Raw genomic sequence first — 21,802 nt, 5'->3', positions numbered from 1 at the left:
TGACACAAGCAGACTGGAGATCAAATTGACCCTTTTTTCCCCTGCGATTGAATTGGCCATTGTCTTCCTTCGGGGGCTCCACATGTTCTAACACCTTCTCCCCCACACGCTGTATGGGGGAGAAAGTACCATTGGGAGAAAGAATACCAGAAAAAATAAGTGGGAGAAAAAATACCATTACATAAAATATTAAATATCGATTGGCTTTGTTTACACAACATTTCAATCCCACTCACACCTCACAGGTACGCTTCATTTGTCTTAGAGACAGAATAAATAAATCTAATATAGACCTATAACTCAGAACGTGTGTCCGAGAGGAAAATATTCCCAGAAACCTGGCCAGTAGCAATCCATGTTGTCATTCACTGCCTCTGACGTAATTGACGTAATTTACCAATACTGCCACTGACGTCAAAAACGTAGGACAAGCTACTGTAAGTTTGTACACCTCACTGTCCATGAAAAGATCGTCGGGAGTCCCGAAAATGCGCTCGCAGAAGCGCTGTATATTTTGAAAATAGCAGATCTACAAGCTCACAACGCGTTCAAGATTGTGCTGGGCACAATCTTGAACACATGGTCTTTTTTATCCATGTGATAATTGTAAAAATATGTGTATGATTCCAGAAGTCTTCACCACAGACCAGACTCTGCAACACCCAGCTGTGTGTCTATGAAGAGTGACCAGTCTAAATATGAACCTCTTAACTTCAGTAATGAACCTGGGCCTCCACACACAAAGTATGTGAATCCGTCTATACAATACACACAACACTATGCTATGACAACACAATCTCATGCTAAGTACATGCTAATTACTAAAGCACAAGACATCATTTCATAATGGTGTAGCATCCCAGACAGTATGTGTGCAGTGTGGCGATTAATTTGTACAAATCACAATGTGGTGTTAAGCCCTCTATCTATCTATCTATCTATCTATCTATCTATCTATCTATCTATCTATCTATCTATCTATCTATCTATCTATCTATCTATCTATCTATCTATCTATCTATCTGTTATTTTACAGCATTTTGTATTAAATCATCTAACTCTGGTGAGCTCTGCATACATACAGTAGGAATACACACAAATCAGTCTGTTTGCGTTCATTTAAATTGCAGTGTGTGTCGTTTCTGAGTGAAAACCTCACCAATAGCAATGTGGTGTTCAGTTGTTAAGTCACATGGTACAGAAACAAAGTGTGATGATGTCTGTTTCATTTGACTACATGGAAATAGCAATATGTATACTACTTGATCTACATTGGTGCTTAACACTCACGTGACACAAGCAGACTGGAGATCAAATTGACCCTTTTTTCCCCTGCGATTGAATTGGCCATTGTCTTCCTTCGGGGGCTCCACATGTTCTAACACCTTCTCCCCCACACGCTGTATGGGGGAGAAAGTACCATTGGGAGAAAGAATACCAGAAAAAATAAGTGGGAGAAAAAATACCATTACATAAAATATTAAATATCGATTGGCTTTGTTTACACAACATTTCAATCCCACTCACACCTCACAGGTACGCTTCATTTGTCTTAGAGACAGAATAAATAAATCTAATATAGACCTATAACTCAGAACGTGTGTCCGAGAGGAAAATATTCCCAGAAACCTGGCCAGTAGCAATCCATGTTGTCATTCACTGCCTCTGACGTAATTGACGTAATTTACCAATACTGCCACTGACGTCAAAAACGTAGGACAAGCTACTGTAAGTTTGTACACCTCACTGTCCATGAAAAGATCGTCGGGAGTCCCGAAAATGCGCTCGCAGAAGCGCTGTATATTTTGAAAATAGCAGATCTACAAGCTCACAACGCGTTCAAGATTGTGCTGGGCACAATCTTGAACACATGGTCTTTTTTATCCATGTGATAATTGTAAAAATATGTGTATGATTCCAGAAGTCTTCACCACAGACCAGACTCTGCAACACCCAGCTGTGTGTCTATGAAGAGTGACCAGTCTAAATATGAACCTCTTAACTTCAGTAATGAACCTGGGCCTCCACACACAAAGTATGTGAATCCGTCTATACAATACACACAACACTATGATATGACAACACAATCTCATGCTAAGTACATGCTAATTACTAAAGCACAAGACATCATTTCATAATGGTGTAGCATCCCAGACAGTATGTGTGCAGTGTGGCGATTAATTTGTACAAATCACAATGTGGTGTTAAGCCCTCTATCTATCTATCTATCTATCTGTCTATCTGTCTATCTGTCTATCTGTCTATCTGTTATTTTACAGCATTTTGTATTAAATCATCTAACTCTGGTGAGCTCTGCATACATACAGTAGGAATACACACAAATCAGTCTGTTTGCGTTCATTTAAATTGCAGTGTGTGTCGTTTCTGAGTGAAAACCTCACCAATAGCAATGTGGTGTTCAGTTGTTAAGTCACATGGTACAGAAACAAAGTGTGATGATGTCTGTTTCATTTGACTAAATGGAAATAGCAATATGTATACATACTTGATCTACATTGGTGCTTAACACTCACGTGACACAAGCAGACTGGAGATCAAATTGACCCTTTTTTCCCCTGCGATTGAATTAGCCATTGTCTTCCTTCGGGGGCTGCACATGTTCTAACACCTTCTCCCCCACACGCTGTATGGGGGAGAAAGTACCATTGGGAGAAAGAATACCAGAAAAATAAGTGGGAGAAAAAATACCATTACATAAAATATTAAATATCGATTGGCTTTGTTTACACAACATTTCAATCCCACTCACACCTCACAGGTACGCTTCATTTGTCTTAGAGACAGAATAAATAAATCTAATATAGACCTATAACTCAGAACGTGTGTCCGAGAGGAAAATATTCCCAGAAACCTGGCCAGTAGCAATCCATGTTGTCATTCACTGCCTCTGACGTAATTGACGTAATTTACCAATACTGCCACTGACGTCAAAAACGTAGGACAAGCTACTGTAAGTTTGTACACCTCACTGTCCATTAAAAGATCGTCGGGAGTCCCGAAAATGCGCTCGCAGAAGCGCTGTATATTTTGAAAATAGCAGATCTACAAGCTCACAACGCGTTCAAGATTGTGCTGGGCACAATCTTGAACACATGGTCTTTTTTATCCATGTGATAATTGTAAAAATATGTGTATGATTCCAGAAGTCTTCACCACAGACCAGACTCTGCAACACCCAGCTGTGTGTCTATGAAGAGTGACCAGTCTAAATATGAACCTCTTAACTTCAGTAATGAACCTGGACCTCCACACACAAAGTATGTGAATCCGTCTATACAATACACACAACACTATGATATGACAACACAATCTCATGCTAAGTACATGCTAATTACTAAAGCACAAGACATCATTTCATAATGGTGTAGCATCCCAGACAGTATGTGTGCAGTGTGGCGATTAATTTGTACAAATCACAATGTGGTGTTAAGCCCTCTATCTATCTATCTATCTATCTATCTATCTATCTATCTATCTATCTATCTATCTATCTATCTATCTATCTATCTATCTATCTATCTATCTATCTATCTATCTATCTGTCTGTCTATCTGTCTATCTGTTATTTTACAGCATTTTGTATTAAATCATCTAACTCTGGTGAGCTCTGCATACATACAGTAGGAATACACACAAATCAGTCTGTTTGCGTTCATTTAAATTGCAGTGTGTGTCGTTTCTGAGTGAAAACCTCACCAATAGCAATGTGGTGTTCAGTTGTTAAGTCACATGGTACAGAAACAAAGTGTGATGATGTCTGTTTCATTTGACTAAATGGAAATAGCAATATGTATACTACTTGATCTACATTGGTGCTTAACACTCACGTGACACAAGCAGACTGGAGATCAAATTGACCCTTTTTTCCCCTGCGATTGAATTGGCCATTGTCTTCCTTCGGGGGCTGCACATGTTCTAACACCTTCTCCCCCACACGCTGTATGGGGGAGAAAGTACCATTGGGAGAAAGAATACCAGAAAAAATAAGTGGGAGAAAAAATACCATTACATAAAATATTAAATATCGATTGGCTTTGTTTACACAACATTTCAATCCCACTCACACCTCACAGGTACGCTTCATTTGTCTTAGAGACAGAATAAATAAATCTAATATAGACCTATAACTCAGAACGTGTGTCCGAGAGGAAAATATTCCCAGAAACCTGGCCAGTAGCAATCCATGTTGTCATTCACTGCCTCTGACGTAATTGACGTAATTTACCAATACTGCCACTGACGTCAAAAACGTAGGACAAGCTACTGTAAGTTTGTACACCTCACTGTCCATGAAAAGATCGTCGGGAGTCCCGAAAATGCGCTCGCAGAAGCGCTGTATATTTTGAAAATAGCAGATCTACAAGCTCACAACGCGTTCAAGATTGTGCTGGGCACAATCTTGAACACATGGTCTTTTTTATCCATGTGATAATTGTAAAAATATGTGTATGATTCCAGAAGTCTTCACCACAGACCAGACTCTGCAACACCCAGCTGTGTGTCTATGAAGAGTGACCAGTCTAAATATGAACCTCTTAACTTCAGTAATGAACCTGGGCCTCCACACACAAAGTATGTGAATCCGTCTATACAATACACACAACACTATGATATGACAACACAATCTCATGCTAAGTACATGCTAATTACTAAAGCACAAGACATCATTTCATAATGGTGTAGCATCCCAGACATCTATCTATCTATCTATCTATCTATCTATCTGTTATTTTACAGCATTTTGTATTAAATCATCTAACTCTGGTGAGCTCCGCATACATACAGTAGGAATACACACAAATCAGTCTGTTTGCGTTCATTTAAATTGCAGTTTGTATCGTTTCTGAGTGAAAACCTCACCAATAGCAATGTGGTGTTCAGTTGTTAAGTCACATGGTACAGAAACAAAGTGTGATGATGTCTGTTTCATTTGACTAAATGGAAATAGCGTATACATAATTGATCTACAGTGGTGCTTAACTCATTGAGTGCCATTGACGTGTTTCACGTGTTTTACCGCAATGGCGCAACGTGCCAATGACGTGTTTGACGTGTTTTTGAAAAAAAAAAAAACTCAAAATTGTATTTTTTTTTTTTAAACGTTCAGAACCCAAGATATCATTATCTGAAGATTTGCTGCTCCACTCACTTCTTGTTTAACTTATTACTGAAAAAGGCTGTATGTCGATTAAGATAAATTGAAAAATCTCTGGCACTGGGACCACTCAATGCACTCGCGTGACACAAGCAGACTTGAGATAAAATTGACCCTTTTTTCCCTGCGATTTCATTGGCCATTGTCTTCCTTCGGGGGCTCCACACGTTCTAACACCTTCTCTCCCACACAGCGGGGATACCATTACATTAAATATTAAATATCGATTAGCTTTGTTTACACAACATTTCACTCACACCTCACAGGTACGCTTCATTTGTCTTAGAGACAGACAAATAAATCTAGTATAGACGTATAACTCGGAACGTGTGTCCAAGAGGAAAATATTCTCAGAAACCTGGCCATTGGTAATTCACGTTGTTATATACCCACAGTTCATTCACTTTTACTTTGAAAAAATAAAATCACTGGTAGTGACAGAGTAAACAATGGTTCCTGACATAGATTAACTTAAAAAAGTTACGTTAATGCCTGCTGTCTGCAGCCAGTGTCTGTCTCCATGTGTCCAGACACATATCTCACTGAAGAGCATAGATCTGATATATTATAACTCTATGGTATAGATATGAGGAGGGAAAGTGAGCTCCATTGGGAATGGTAACTAAGAGAAAACTCATGAAACAGCATGATCGCTGTAGCTGTGAGCTGGAATTAGGCTACATAAAGCATAGGTTAAGTATTGCATCACCGCCACAAACAGACCTATAGCCTATATACTGTAGGTCTAAGAAGCGCTTCCGTACACTCACTGACTATCTTTATGACACAAACTAAAAATAATGACAATGACAGTGGTTCTCAAACAGTTTTGAAAATAGCCGATCTACAAGCTCAAAACGGGCAGTGATTGGATGTATTGTGATCTTGTAAATCAGCTATCCCAAACAAAGTATAAAGTAAGGTTAAAGTGGTTCAACTGTTCCTGGTTTTGCTGTAGACCCCCTGGAACTCTCTCAAGAGCCCATGGGGGTCCCCAGACCATCCTTTGAGAACCACTGCTGTAAAGATATGATAAAAAATATTATTAAACTAGAAAATGTGCTCCTCGGAGCACAAGTCTCCGCCAGCAGACCCGTGCTATTTTCATCAAAGGAAATCACTGTTCTCAGACGGACACACACGCACGGTCGGGTAATTTGTTCTGGAAAGTACTGTTCCTGATTGATCCTGTCTTACCTATTTATATAGTTATCTTGTTAGCTTGGCTGATGGAGGCTCACTTCAATAAATATAATGAATTTTTTGAAGTGACACACCTATTTATAGGTCTCTATTTTGTCATGCGTCTCGCTAGCCAATCAGAGCACACCCTTTCAACATATTGTCACGTGTCACCTGGAGCTTGACCAATGTTAACTTGGCGGACACACGGATGGACGGGAACGAAAACATAGTCTCCTGGCGGAGACAATAAATCCTATATTGTAGAATTGAAGAAAACGGAAGTATGTATTTATTTATTATGTTTGGAATGTGGTGTTCCACCTTCTTTAGACTTTAGTTGAGGCATTCTGGACTTCATTCTCTCAACTTCATTTCTGTGTGCAGGCCATGCAGTCATGCCCTTTTATGGTGATTAGTGGGACAGCTACCTATGCTAATTAGGATGCTAACCTAGGAATGGTTGTGTCTACCTATAGTATGATAATTACAATCAACTTTCACACCCCTTCAGGTTAAGAGGATATGGATTAATCATTATAAGAACACCATTACGAACATTATGCTCTCTAAGAACATGTACTGAATCTGACTAGATTTCTCCTAGGATTTTTCTTATGAAGAATCTTAACTCATTCACTGCCACTGTTGGCCCGACGCTCACACCACCAATGACCAGTTGACGAGTGTGTGGTGTTTTAAATGGTTTACACTAGAGGGCGCTGTTCCGCAGCCTGTGAATCATGATGATGAAGATCATGTGATCACAACAAAATGGAGCTGGTTTGGATTACTATTACAGGATTTATAAAAATAAAATTTTCCCTGCTTTCTGTTGCTTTTTGGTGAAAACAAGCCACATTCAACTGCCCACAACTATAAATTGGATTATCGCGGTACAAATGTTTTTCTCCGATTCTCTACGTCTTTTAAAGCGATCGGCGGGTGGATCGTTGTGAAGAATAATATTCTATGATTTTTCAAAGGTTAATGAAAACGCTCTGAATCGCTGGCAATGGCAGCATAGACGATGTTTTAACTCTGGCAGTCAATGAGTTAAGAAGAAACTTAGGAAGAATATTGGTGAATGAGGCCCTGTTGGTGGAACTGAGAGATGTGTTTAAAACAAGACAAATGCATAGATCATCAACTATGATCCAATGTTCATGCTCTTCAGCAGGTGTTTAAGGCTTTCAGGGTCTGAGGTGGTTCTCTTTCATCATGTCATACATGTAGCATCATGAGCTGTGATTGGTCTACTTTTAAGGGGACAGACATACAGAAAACCCTGCTCTAAAGCCACACTGTACATTGTTACTAGTAATATCTGAGCAGCAAACTGTATTTCAACTCAAATGATAATGTCATAAACATTGTGTGATTCCAGAAGTCTTCACCACAGACCAGAGTCTCCAACACCCAGCTGTGTGTCTATGAAGAGTGATCGGTCTAAGGCTTTCCCTTTGGACTTCAGTAATGAACCTGGACCTTCAAACACAAAGTAAGATCACTGATCTCTGGGAACTTTAACTGGAAAGACAAAAAGAATGAATCCACAAAGAAATAATTAAATACTGTATATAAACTATTTTATCCTTGGTTGTACTAATAAACAGAAGGGGGGGAAAAAATCAAGGATCTGTACTACAAACACCCTGTCACCTTTGCCCTTTAAAAAAGTCGGGTGACATATTTGTCGATATCATTTTATTATAATTTCCATGCTTTTATGTCATCTTGTTGGGGTAACAGTCTCTCCTGCCTGTCAGAAATCACTCTCATGTCTCCATCTTGTTGACAATACAGCAGCTAGTTGTTTATTAAAGCTACTATTACAACTAGTTAGAGTTTAAACTGCACAGCAAATTAACACAGTTTTTTCAGAGTAGCCAATTATTTTTCTTTACTGATGTTGTATCCTACTGGCTCATCTGGCAATGAGGACAAAAATGTATGTCTGAATCAGAAAAAAACTAGACAAATGCACAATTTATATCTTTATAATTTATGAATGAAAGATTTATGAATATACCATATAGCACCATGACAGAGTGGAGGTTATTATTTTACATCAGCACAATGCAGTGTGAACATATCAATGATGTTAAATGTAATATTACATTATATTAAATATATAATATATATTAAAGATTATTATGTAGTAATAAATTGTCTTCATCTCCACAGAGAGAGGAAGAGGAGTGGTTGTGTTGTGACAGAGCAGGCGTCCAGTTCAGTGTGTGAGGAGGTTCTGACAGATCCAGTCTCTACCAGCTGTGGACACTGGTTCTGCAGACAGTGCATCACCTCATACTGGGACCAGTCTGCTCCAACAGGACACTATGGCTGTCCCCAGTGTGGAACGAAGTTCAGAACCACACCTGGACTGAAGACACCCAGTCAAACCACACCTGGACAAAGTAAGACTGGACAGAATGTGCACTAATTAAATAAATATATTATAAATGGAATGTTTAAATTGCAGAAATCTTAGTCAGACTAATTGTTCAAATTATTGTCTGTATCAATATTTAAGAGCAAATAATGAAGCTAAACGACTATCAACTCTGGACAAAAACTATTTGTAAATTGTGTGCTGAAAGTTCAAACATATTTTTTCGTCTCATTTCAGATGTCAGTCTGCAGGATGATTTGAACGATTATAAGATCAGTTTGAACAGTCTTGATGATGTAAAAGACCACATGACAGAAGAGTCTGGAACAGTGGCGCGGGAAGGGGGGGGCTATGGGGGCTGCAGCCCCCCTGGTGATTTTTTTTATTTTTTATTTTTTATAATATTTATATATTTCTATTATCATAGCGGTCTGTTACGGTCATGGATGAACTTCAACCTGGTGTTTGCACTGTCTTTCTGCCTTTTTGTGTGGGGACACACAGAAACACAGAAAACCCCCCAAAAAACGCAAGCCCCCCTAGGTATTAAGGACTTCCCGCGCGCCTGGTCTGGAACCTCCCTCACAAACACCTACACAGAGCTCTACATCACAGAGGGAGAGAGTGAAGGGGTTAATAGCCAACATGAGGTGATACAGCTTGAGACAGCTTCCAACATGAAGACCTTCCATGACACACCAATCAACTGCTGTGACATCTTTAAACTCCCTGGCAGAAAGACACCCATCAGAAGAGTTCTGACCAAGGGCATCGCTGGCATTGGAAAAACATTCTCTGTGCGTAAGTTCACTCTGGACTGGGCAAAGGGTTTGGAAAATCAAGATATAAATCTCCTGGTTCCCTTTTCATTCCGAGAGCTGAACTTGGTCAGAGATGAGCAGTACAGTCTTCTCACGTTGATCCATGAATTCCACCCAACATTAAAGAAGGTCACAGCAGAGCAGATTGCTGTCTGGAAAGTTGGCTTCATCTTTGATGGTCTGGATGAAAGCAGATTTCCATTGTTCCAAAAAAACAAAAAAACAAACAATGACATTGTTTCTGATGTCACAGTGACATCATCAGTGGATGCTCTGTTAACAAACCTCATCGAGGGGAATCTTCTCCCCTCAGCTCTCCTCTGGATAACCACCAGACCTGCAGCAGCCAATCAGATCCCTCCTGCATGTGTTGACATGGTGACAGAAGTACGAGGGTTCACAGACCCACAGAAGGAGAAGTACTTTAGGAACAGATTCAGTGATGAGAAACAGGCCAGCACAGTCATCTCACACATGAAGACATCAAGGACCCTCCACATCCTGTGTCACATCCCACTATTGTGTTGGATCATTGCTACCGTTCTGCTGGACATGTTGAGGACAGATGTGACAGGACAGCTGCCCAAGACCCTGACTGAGATGTGCTGCCACTTCCTGTTGGTTCAGACAAAGAGGAAGAAGAAGAAGTATGATGAGACACATGAGGTGAATCAACAGAAGCTCATGGAGACTGACAGGGAAGTTCTCCTGAAGCTGGGCAGGCTGGCATTTGAACATCTGGAGAAAGGTAGCATCCTGTTCTACCAAGAAGACCTGGAAGAGTGTGGTCTTGATGTGAAAGATGCCTCACTGTACTCAGGAGTGTGCACAGAAATCTTCAAAAGAGAGGGTGTGCTCTTCCAGAAAACGGTCTACAGCTTTGTTCATCTGAGCATCCAGGAGTTTCTAGCCGCAGTCTACCTGTTCCATTGTTTCATAGAGAAGAATGTACTGGATACATTCCTGGGACATGATTGTTACTCCCTCTCCAACTTCCTGGAAGCTGCTATGAAAAAAGCCCTGAAGAGTAAAAATGGCCACCTGGACTTACTTGTTCGGTTTCTTCATGGCCTCTCACTGGAGTCCAACACAAGTCTGTTAGGAGGCCTACTGGGTCAGACAGAGAACAGTCCAGAGAGCATCCAGAAAGCCATCAACAACCTAAAGAGCATGATAAACACTGATGATATCTCTCCTGACAGATGTATCAATATCTTCCACTGTTTGATGGAGATGAACGACCACTCATTACATCAGGAGATCAAACAGTACCTGAACGGATCAAAGGAGAAACTGTCTGAGAGCCAGTGTTCAGCTCTGGCCGTCATGCTGCTGATGTCTGAGGAGGTTCTGGATGAGTTCGACCTGGACAAATACAACACATCAGAGGGGGGGCGAAGGAGACTGATCCCAGCTGTGAGGAACTGCAGAAAGGCTCGGTTAGTAGTCAAGTGAATAGAAACATCCTAGTGACATTACAGCTAACACATTAATTAGGAATTAAGGTTGACATAAAGGTTCCAATAAAACTGTGTCTCAAATAGTGACTAGTGGTATTGTGTGTATGTGCAAATAAAGGCCAGTCCACAATAAAGCAGTCTAAAAGCCCTGCTGGTTACCCCCACCAGACCAGTGGTTTGAACCCACTGACATTGCCATCCTCTCAGTAGTGGAACTTAAAATAAAAAGGACAAGATAATTGTTATTTTTAATGGGCCTCATTCACACAGCACTTAACATTTCTGCTATATTCTTTAGTAAAGGTTTGCTTGTAAATAAAGGGCCATGTCTGATTCATGAAAGGCTGTGTAAAGCCTTGATTTGTGCGTGACTCAGGTGTATCAGATGATGAATTCCACCAAATAGTAAATATGACATGTATTTGCTCATTCTCACTTTATTCATTTCACACCTTCAACAGCTGGTTGAACATTGCTCTCTTCCTCTGTTCAGTCTTTCTGTGACGTCTAGTGGGGGGCGGCCATAGCTGAGTGGTTAGTGAACCCGCCTAGGGAACCAGCTGGCCCTGGTTGCCCCAGGTTCGATTCCAGGCTATCCCAGCATATGTGCCGATGATATGAAATTTGTCCCTGAGCAAGACTCTTAACCCCAATTGCTCACAGGTTCTCATTGGAAACAAGACCGCAAGGACTTTCATGAACGACCTGTTAAAAGGAATTATCCTTATCCTTAGTGGTGTTGAACGTTACACACTCCACTCTGCCCCTCCCCCCACCTCAGAGCTTTTTTTGGTTGCATTCCTGATCCAAAATAGAATATTTGCAGTGTCTGCTGTGGTAGAAAACCACTGCAAAACTATATTGAAGAAAAGTATATAAACTCCAAAACAATTCTCACAGTGTAATCACTATGAGCCTACTGATGATCCAGGTTTAAAGAGAATGATTAAATTCATTTGCTCTTGTTAAGATTGGTTTCCTATTAACAATTAGTCAAATATTGGATTATTGGCTCAGGAATGTCACAAAAACGAAAAAACTAAAATCTAAAAAGACATTTTTTTTGGGGTGAAATATACCTTTGATGGAAGACAAAACTACATTAGTATACTTAGCATACTGTAGGTGAAGTGCACACACAACATCAATTCCAACAAATATTTAGTAATAAAAAAACAACTATATCACATTCACTTATAGTAATTATGAATAATATAATATTATGTAAAACTGAGGCATTAAGATCCATGTTTGTTATAGATTAAGTTGGCTAGGAAGACAACCACCAGGGATGACACTGTACAAATTGTACAGTATCAATACAACCATATAATACCTAATATTAAACTGTATATCCATTCTGTGAATACTTTGATATGCACATACCGACAGGGAACAAAGAACATGGTACACACTAAGCTTGGGCGATATGCCAACATATTCCTATCGGCCACCGTCGGCCAAACATCGTCGATTGACGATATATTCGCTCTAGAAAAGCAATAATGTGAGAACAGTTCCCCAGTCCTTTAAGCTTGAGTTATACTTCGCCGTACAGCGGGTCGCGTGTCAAAAATAGCAGATCTACAAGCTCACAACGCACTGCTGATGCGACGCGTTGTGAGCTTCTAGATCAGCTATTTTCAGGCGCACGACCCCGTCGTACATTTGTACTTAAAGTACCAAAAGCAGAAAGTAGTCATTATGCAGAATGTCCCGTTTATACACATGGTATCATATGTATAAAATGTATTGAAATCTTTTGAAAATAGCAGATCTACAAGCTCACAATGCGTTGACACAGTACTTGAGTACTGTATTGACACAGTACTTAAAGTAAATGTACTTAGTTACTTTCCATCACTGTTCTTTAAGGACTAAGCTAAGATCACAGTCTAGGAGATGAAGTGAAGTTGAAGCAGAGAAGCCTACCTCAGTTTACAACAACGATGTGGTGAAACACACCCATCCAGGTTCACTTTTTATATTCTGACAAATAACTTGTGCTGCTGTGGGATAAATCACCCGCCCCGCCCCCCTCCCCTGTAACAAAAGGGACTCGTAACGTGCGTTGGGTCGTGAGTGAACTCACATTTCAAATCACATTGATTGGTGATATAAACATAAGCTGACACAAGTTTTAATATCCAGACTTGACAATAAAAGTTCAGAATCAAGTGCTGGATCTTGTGAGACCGGGGGGACATGTGTTCCTGTGTCATCAAGCTTGCAAATGCACAGCGAGGATATGCAGAAACTAGAGCTGTAGTTTAAATTTTGTTTTTATATAAAAAATATTATATACAGATATCAGCTGATAAACAGACTAGGAAACTAGGAAAGCAATGCTCTCCTCTGCTCCATTCATTAGCCTACCTACCTACCTACCTACCTACCTACCTACCTACCTACCTACCTACCTACCTACCTACCTACCTACCTACCTACCTATACCTACCGGGGAGGGGGCTGAGTTATGTAGCCTAGACTCGTCGGAAATAAGCGCAACAAGACCTTGCCTTCATCATCATCATCATCAATCATTATTAGAATGGCCCAAATTGATTAACATTTCGCACACGCTTTGTATTGTGCTTTACATTTAATTTGGCTATATTTGAACCAAACCGCCCAACCTTAGTACACACAGAACAACAGGAGAACTCAAGTCCTTTATTATTATAAAGGACTTGTTATTCTGCCATGTAAACAGACCATACTATATGAGAAATCAACCATACCACTAGTGAAGGGGTGTACAGAGGATGGCTTTTTAAACAGTGAGCTTGGTTACTTAGATTTACTTACATTACATTAACTTCCATCTGTTGTTTACTTCCCTGTTCTCTGATCATACTTAAACTGTTTATGTCTGTATAACTAGATACAGTAGGAGATCTCTTAGTTAACTTCAATGACAGTGAACTAGGTATAATGTGTTTTGATAGTCTCTTATTCAATCTGTATTTACAGACTTGTTGGCTGTAACCTCAGACAGACAGAGGTTGAAGTTGTGGCTTCAGCTCTCAGCTCTAATCCTTCCCATTTGAGAGAATTGGACCTCAGCAAAAACAACCTGCAGGAATCAGGACTACTGGAGCTGCTCTTAGCTGGACAGAAGAGTCTGCACTGTAGACTGGAAATTCTAAGGTAAGATACATTTACCCGATTTATTTTGTTTAGGGGTGTGACTGTGCGCAGATATTCGGTTAACCTACTAAACGGGGCTGCCCCTACTAATCGTATACAAAATAATATTTGGTTATTGTATTTAATATATGTTTAATTGAGATATATACGTTTTTTCCCATATTGCTGTCATGTCTTAATAAAATCATGCTTTTAAGAAGCAAAATAAGCAGGGGCCGATCACCTAGGGCTCGGGCACCCATGGGAGACAGCGATCACCCACTGGGAATGCGCTGGTCGGACAGATCTACAAGCTCACAATGCATCGCTGACGCAACGCATTGTGAGCTTGTAGATCTACTATTTGTGGCGCACGACCCCGTCGTACGATGGAGTATACATTTGGCTGTAATGTGTGCAGTGACTGGTTACTATAGTAACGTGACTGAACGCTGTCAATGAACAATGAGCTGCCATGCACCTGTCTCACTCTCTCACTGCCATGCACCTGTCTCACTCTCTCACTGCCATGCACCTGTCTCACTCTCTCACTGCCATGCACCTGTCTCACTCTCTCACTGCCATGCACCTGTCTCACTCTCTCACTGCCATACACCTGTCTCACTCTCTCACTGCCATGCACCTGTCTCACTCTCTCACTGCCATGCACCTGTCTCACTCTCTCACTGCCATGCACCTGTCTCACTCTCTCACTGACATGCACCTGTCTCACTCTCTCACTAACATGCAACTGTCTCACTCTCTCACTGCCATGCTCCTGTCTCACTCTCACTAGCATGCACCTGTCTCACTCTCTCACTGCCATGCACCTGTCTCACTCTCTCACTGCCATGCACCTGTCTCACTCTCTCACTGCCATGCACCTGTCTCACTCTCTCACTGCCATGCACCTGTCTCACTCTCTCACTGACATGCACCTGTCTCACTCTCTCACTAACATGCACCTGTCTCACTCTCTCACTGACATGCACCTGTCTCACTCTCTCACTGCCCTGCACCTGTCTCACTCTCTCACTGCCATGCACCTGTCTCACTCTCTCACTGACATGCACCTGTCTCACTCTCTCACTGACATGCACCTGTCTCACTCTCTCACTGACATGCACATGTCTCACTCTCTCACTGACCAAAACGTGTTTAGACAACAAAGAATTGTAAAACATATCACTTCCATAGGATAGTCTTTTACAGTGGTGGAAAAAGTACTCACATTTTTGACTTACGTAAGTAAAAGTATCAATACTGCAATGTAGAAATACTCTGTTAGAAGTAAAAGTGGCTGCCCCTACTAATCGTTTTCAAAATAATATTTGGTTATTGTATTTAATTATGTTTAATTGAGATATATATTTCCCCATATTGCTGTCATGTCTTAATAAAATGATGCTTTTAACAAGCAAAATAAGCAGCGGCCGATCACCTAGGGCTCGGGCACCCACGGGAGACAGTGAGCACCCACTGGGAATGCGCTGGTCGTACGGTTAAAATGCTTTACAACATGTGCACTGATACCTGGTGGTCTTATACCACGTAATTCTGTCTTTCAAACTCTCTCTCTGTAATCTTCAATGTCTGATTATTAATTCCTTAACTATTAATGCCAGTTGTTATCATCCGCCAATAATCCAATGTACAACTTGAAATGTAGATTATTCACTCTGTTTGTCTTTGTCTTTCCCTGCCTCTCTCTCTCCCCGTCTCTCAAAGCCGTAGAGAGAGATAGAGAGATAGAGAGAGAGCGAGTGAGAGAGGTTAGCGCCTGTCCGAAAACGTCTCATCTCACAGTAAACACTCTAGTCTCTTCATTAAGGGGTTAAACTTGGTCACGTAGCTGTTTGTGGTGCTGGGTGCACTGATATGTGAACACATTTATAACGTTACATGCCAATGAAGTATTACCAAGGCAAGGGTGATTATCGGGGCCTGTCCCTCTGATCTGCACAGTGCTGGTCACCTGCAGCTGGCATCGCTCACTTCCCAGTGCAGTGAGTGAATCTAGCTACTCAAGCTACAGACACACACTGTCGGTTTGCAAAAAGAGCAAAGTTTGGATGACTTTGTTTGATGGGAAAGCGTTGTGATGGAGAAATCACATTCAATATAAACACCTGGATGTGAATCGCCCATGTTACCTCGTAGGCTACTGCCCGCTGGCTGACACGCCGTTTTAAAAAAAATACATAATCCAGCGTTTACTTTGAGTTGAGAACATGGAGAATGCAGGTCAGAATGGGCCCTAGGCAAAGCCCGATTGTATTTTATTTTATTTGTCTCTGCCATAAATTATAATATATGGCATATATATGGTATACAATACATGGTATAATTTGTTTTGATAATCCTCTTATTTGATCTGTATTTACAGACTTGTTGGCTGTAACCTCAGACAGACAGCGGTGGCTTCAGCTCTCAGCTCTAATCCTTCTCATTTGAGAGAATTGGACCTCAGCGAAAACAACCTGGACTCAGGACTACTGGATCTGCTCTCTGCTGGACTGAAAAGTCTGCACATTCTAAGGTAAGATACATTCACCAGATGTATTTTGATCACTTCTGTTTTATTATGTACTGTATTATGTGAATATAATATGAATGCTGTGGTGAGAATGTATTAAAGGAGGAGTTCACCCAAAAAATTACTTATTTTCTATCAATTACACACCCCATGAAGCCTTGATTTCATGGATTTATTTTTGTTTTTGTGGCATTCCCAGGGGTGAAAGTGGGCCGGCACGGTCCGGAACGGCGTTCCGGGAAAAGATTAGGTGCCGGAACGCCGTTCCGTTAAGAAAAATTCGAAGGTAGTTGTGAAAATCCCATATTAAATAACCTGCCACAGCCCCATGGCCATGTTCAAGAAGAAAACATAATCTACTAACGTCAGATTAACACACACAATTATTACATTTTCTAATAAAGTGCTTTTGAATTGTTCCACTGTGTGTTTGTGTCAGCTTAATCCGTGCTATTTTTTACGGTGTTTATTTATTTTACTGAGCCGAGAAGCGTCTCCTCTTCTCCAGCGAAACGAAACTGGGACTGGGATCAATTCACTTTGCAGCTTGGAGATCCGGTATAAAACGGATACGGAAACGGCCGTTGTCCGTGCCTATGTGTGTATGTGCAAATTACCGGATAAAGAAGGCGGGCTTTACGACAAATTAAATCCCACCAACGTTCAAAACATGTTTCTGGTTGGCTGACAGACTAGCATAGTTAGTTCTGATTGGTTCAACACGTCTTTTCTGGAGAAAAAAAGAAAAGAAAAGAAACGCGAGGGGAAATAAACACTGTTTTGATGAAGAATGCAATTTTAAAAATAAATGAAGCACAATGCAACGAAAACTAACTGAGATGTTTAAGAGAAAAGAAGACCGAGTTGAAGAAGCTGACAATGTGGTTAAAAACAAAGTTTGTAGAACAACAACGCCCAGGTACAGTGGTGGGAAAAGTACTCAATTACTTAAGTAAAAGTATCAATACTGCAATGTATGTATGTAAAGCACTCTGTTAAAAGTTTGGAATTGAAAATTTACTTGAGTGAAAGTACAAAAGTATTGGTATCAAAATGTACTTAAAGTACCAAAAGTAAAACTACTAAAATGTTTGAAAATAGCAAATCTACAAGCTTGTGGAGCTTGTAGATCGGCTATTTTCAAATAGCCTAGGTATAAAATAGGGCTAAAGGGATTAATGTATGATTTATAATGTAATAATGTATATATGCAAAGTAACTAAAGTTTTCAAATAATTGTAGTGGAGTAAAAGTACAATATTTCCCAAATCCGCCATATAACCACATTTTTTACATTAGTATAAACCCATTTTGTTTGAATATTTTATTAGGCAGAAATTGATTTGTGATAATAAATTGGTAAAATCAGGCAAAAATATGAATTAAATAACATAACCCTAACCTAACTCCTAATCCTAACCCTAAAACCAAAATAAAGAAACCAAAAACTGGAGAAAAAAAAAAGAACCCAATCCGCCCAGAACCGCGAAAAAAACGGACCCAATCCGCCCAGAACCGCGCATCCTACCAGTTCCGGCAAGAACTCTCAGCCACTTTCACCCCTGGGCATTGCTAAGACAATAATTTGATGACCGTGTGTATTTCCGGTAGGAGACACAAATAATCTACTTTGTGTCTCCTACCGGATACATTAGCCGGTAGGAGACGGGAATCAAATTATTAGCTTAGGAATGCGACAAAAACTAAAAAGAATCCATGGATTCAAGGCTTCATAGGGTGTGCAATTGATAGAAAATAAGTAATTTTTTGGGTGAACTCCTCCTTTAATAAGAATGATATCATGGGAACCCAAGCCTACCTCATGTCCTGCCATGCTGAGATACAAAATTACACTATCGTTGTTGTATGTATTTTGTCAGATCTTCATCATCTTCTAGTTTTGATTATTTATATTGATATTAATGGGTGCAAGCGTCCATTGCAGTAATAGGGATTTCACTAGATGACCACCCTTAAAAGGTTACCATATGAGAAATAGACCATACCATTAGTGAAGGGGTGTACAGAGGATGGCTTTTTAAACAGTGAGCTTGGTTACTCAGATTTACTTACATTTACATTAACTTTTCATCTGTTGTTTACTTCCCTGTTCTCTGATCATACTTAAACTGTTTATGTCGGGATAACTAGATACAGTAGGAGATCTCTTAGTTAACTTCCATGACAGTGAACTAGGTATAATTTGTTTTGATAGTCTCTTATTTAATCTGTATTTACAGACTTGTTGGCTGTAACCTCAGACAGACAGAGGTTGAAGTTGTGGCTTCAGCTCTCAGCTCTAATCCTTCTCATTTGAGAGAATTGGACCTCAGCGAAAACAGCCTGGACTCAGGACTACTGGATCTGCTCTTAGCTGGACTGAAGAGTCTGCACTGTAGACTGGAAATCCTAAAGTAAGATTAATTCACCCTATTTATTTTGATCAATTCTGTTTTATTATGTACTGTATTATGTGAATATATTATGAATGCTGTCGTGAGAATGTATTAATAAGATTGATATCATGGGAGCCCAAGCCTACCTCATGTCCTGCCATGCTGAGATACAAAATTACACTATCGTTGTTGGATGTATTTTGTCAGATCTTCATCATCTTCTAGTTTTGATTATTTATATTGATATTAATGGGTGTAAGCGTCCATTTCAGTAATAGGGATTTCACTAGATGACCACCCTTAAAAAGTGCATTTTATTTTGAAGGATCAGTCTGAAACGGAAGCCTATTTGTGTCAAACTAATCACAGTCTCAGCCGTATGTCCCGTCCACTCTGGCTATGGGATCGTTCGATCGAAGTTGGTAGCATGTAGCTCACGCAGAGACACGGAGGGGGGCAGTGTGAAGCCTGTTCATGTAACTACATTTCTTATTTCTAAACTAAAATGTTTTCAGATACATATTTTTGTGTACTCTTTAAGTTTAAAATGACTAATACACTCTCTGGACGTCATCTTGAATGAGATTCAAAATGGCGTAGCGCTGTATAATTTAAATCAGGTGTGTTTGGAGGAACATGCAGCTATGGGGATCACACAGGTGAATGAAATCAAGATTCATATGTATGCACACGTTCTTGCTTATGTCAGGAAGTAATTCAAATTGGCCTTTTAGAGACTTTTGACATAAGAATACACTCAGGTCATTTGCCAAGTTTGACGTTGGTCTGTCGGACAGTTCTCAAGATACCTGAACTACAGACGTACTTAAAGTAAATACATACATACTTACATTTTTAGATTAGATTTTGTGCATTTATTTTATGCCTATATTTGGGATCCGTAATGTCATCAGTTTATTATGATCTATATTGAGTGTTTGATGGTAGTAACAGCCTTGTATGTGTGTGTGAGCTGAACTTCAGAATCTTGAGAATCTTTCTTTGTTTTCTTTCTTATTTTATTGTATTCTTGTTGTATTTTCTTTCTTTCTTTTTTTCCTTTCCACCTCCTGGGTCACTAGTCCAAAACCCTGACAGTCCATCACGGCCAGGTCCAGGTTCTCAATCCAGGAATAATGTATATCGTAACGTGTTTTATTTATTCTCTCTTTTTCTTTTTTTGTATCTGGTGTTTCATTCTTCATTCAGACTGGCTCAGTGCTGCTTGTCAGAGAGATGCTGTGAAGTTCTGGCCTCAGCTGTAAACTCTCATCCCTCCCTAAGAGAGTTGGACCTGAGCCTCAACATGGTGAATGATTCAGTTCTGGAGAACTGCATGTGAGTAGACTTGGACTGTGTCCATGTTGGATAGTACAGTGAATGTGCAGTGTTTCCCTCATGTGTCTCTTAACGGTGTATTCACTCTGACACAAAGTCACAAATAGATGCAAATATGTATGTATATTTAGTTAATACTTTAACCAACAAATATATATATATATATATATATATATATATATATATATATATATATATATATATATATATATATATATATATATATATATATATATATATATGTATATACACTCGCGCGCGCTCGCGCACACACACACACACACACACACACACACACACACACACACACACACACACACACACACACACACACACACACACACACACACACACACACACACACACACACACAAATCCTTCTAAAAAATATATAATTTAATTTATGCACTCAATACTTGGTCTGGGCTACTTTTGAAGTAATTATTTCATCAATGGGGCGTGGCATGGAGGTGATCAGCCTGTGGTTCTGTTGAGGTGTTATGGAAGCCCAGGTTTGCTTTGATAGCAGCCTTAAGCTCATTTGTATTGTTGAGTCTAGTGTCTCACACCTTCCTCTTGACAATACAACATCTATTCTCTGTGGGGTTCAGGTCAGGTCAGTTGGCTGGTCAGTTAAGCACAGTAATACCATGGTCAGTACACCAGTTACTAGTAGTGTTGACACTGTGGGCAGATGCCAAGTCCTGCTGGAAAAGGAAATCAGCATCTCCATAAAGCTTGTCAACATACGGAACAAAGTCCTCTAAAATCTCCTGGTAGATGCTGTGTTGACTCCAGTGTGAAGCTTTCACTGTCAGTGATGATTTTGGGTGCCATTTAATCTAGTGTTGGTCCATTGTGTTTTATCAAGTCCAGAGTCAACACAGCATCTATCAGGAGATTGTAGAGGACTTTGAGCTTCAATATGTTGACAAGCTTTATGGAGATGCTGATTTCATTTTCCAGCTGGACTGTACTGACCAATGACCATGGTATATATACAGTATGTATATAAGGTGTGTGTAACAAGACATATCTGCATAGTAAACTTGCATTAAGAACAAGATATATCTGCATAGTAAACTTGCATTATGAAGGGATAAAGGAGAGTGGAGTGCTAGGGGTTAAGGTGGAGTCTGAGGAGGTGATGAGATCCAAACTGGGCAGCAGTGAGTATGTCTGGATGGGCTGCAGGGCCAAGATAATGATAGGAGAAACACTGTAGTGTCAGGTAGTGGAGACGTTGTGTTAGACGGTTAGACATTGATGCATTGTTGTTCTATTTCCTACAGAGTGAAACATGGAGGAGAAGATTGTCTTAATCCTCGACTCATTACTCAACTCAGTACAAAATGTGAGTATCTGTCTG

General features: G+C 40.1%; 1 protein-coding gene across 1 annotated transcript in view; it reads left to right on the top strand.

Moving 5' to 3' along the window:
• LOC308094995 (uncharacterized protein) overlaps positions 1 to 21,802 on the top strand; it is a 793,896-nt gene that overhangs the window by 175,522 nt on the left and 596,572 nt on the right. Inside the window, exons 11-14 of the mRNA XM_080441835.1 lie at positions 631 to 744; positions 1,922 to 2,035; positions 3,165 to 3,278; positions 4,480 to 4,593. Coding sequence (XP_080297961.1) covers positions 631 to 744; positions 1,922 to 2,035; positions 3,165 to 3,278; positions 4,480 to 4,593 — 456 coding nt within the window. The remainder of the gene's footprint in view (positions 1 to 630; positions 745 to 1,921; positions 2,036 to 3,164; positions 3,279 to 4,479; positions 4,594 to 21,802) is intronic.

The sequence above is a fragment of the Gymnoscopelus braueri genome (genome assembly GCF_963280865.1).
Source record: "Gymnoscopelus braueri genome assembly, chromosome: 11".
Classification (NCBI taxonomy): Eukaryota; Metazoa; Chordata; class Actinopteri; order Myctophiformes; family Myctophidae; genus Gymnoscopelus; species Gymnoscopelus braueri.
Note: the sequence above shows the minus strand (reverse complement) of the source record. Positions and strands in the feature narration are given on the sequence as shown.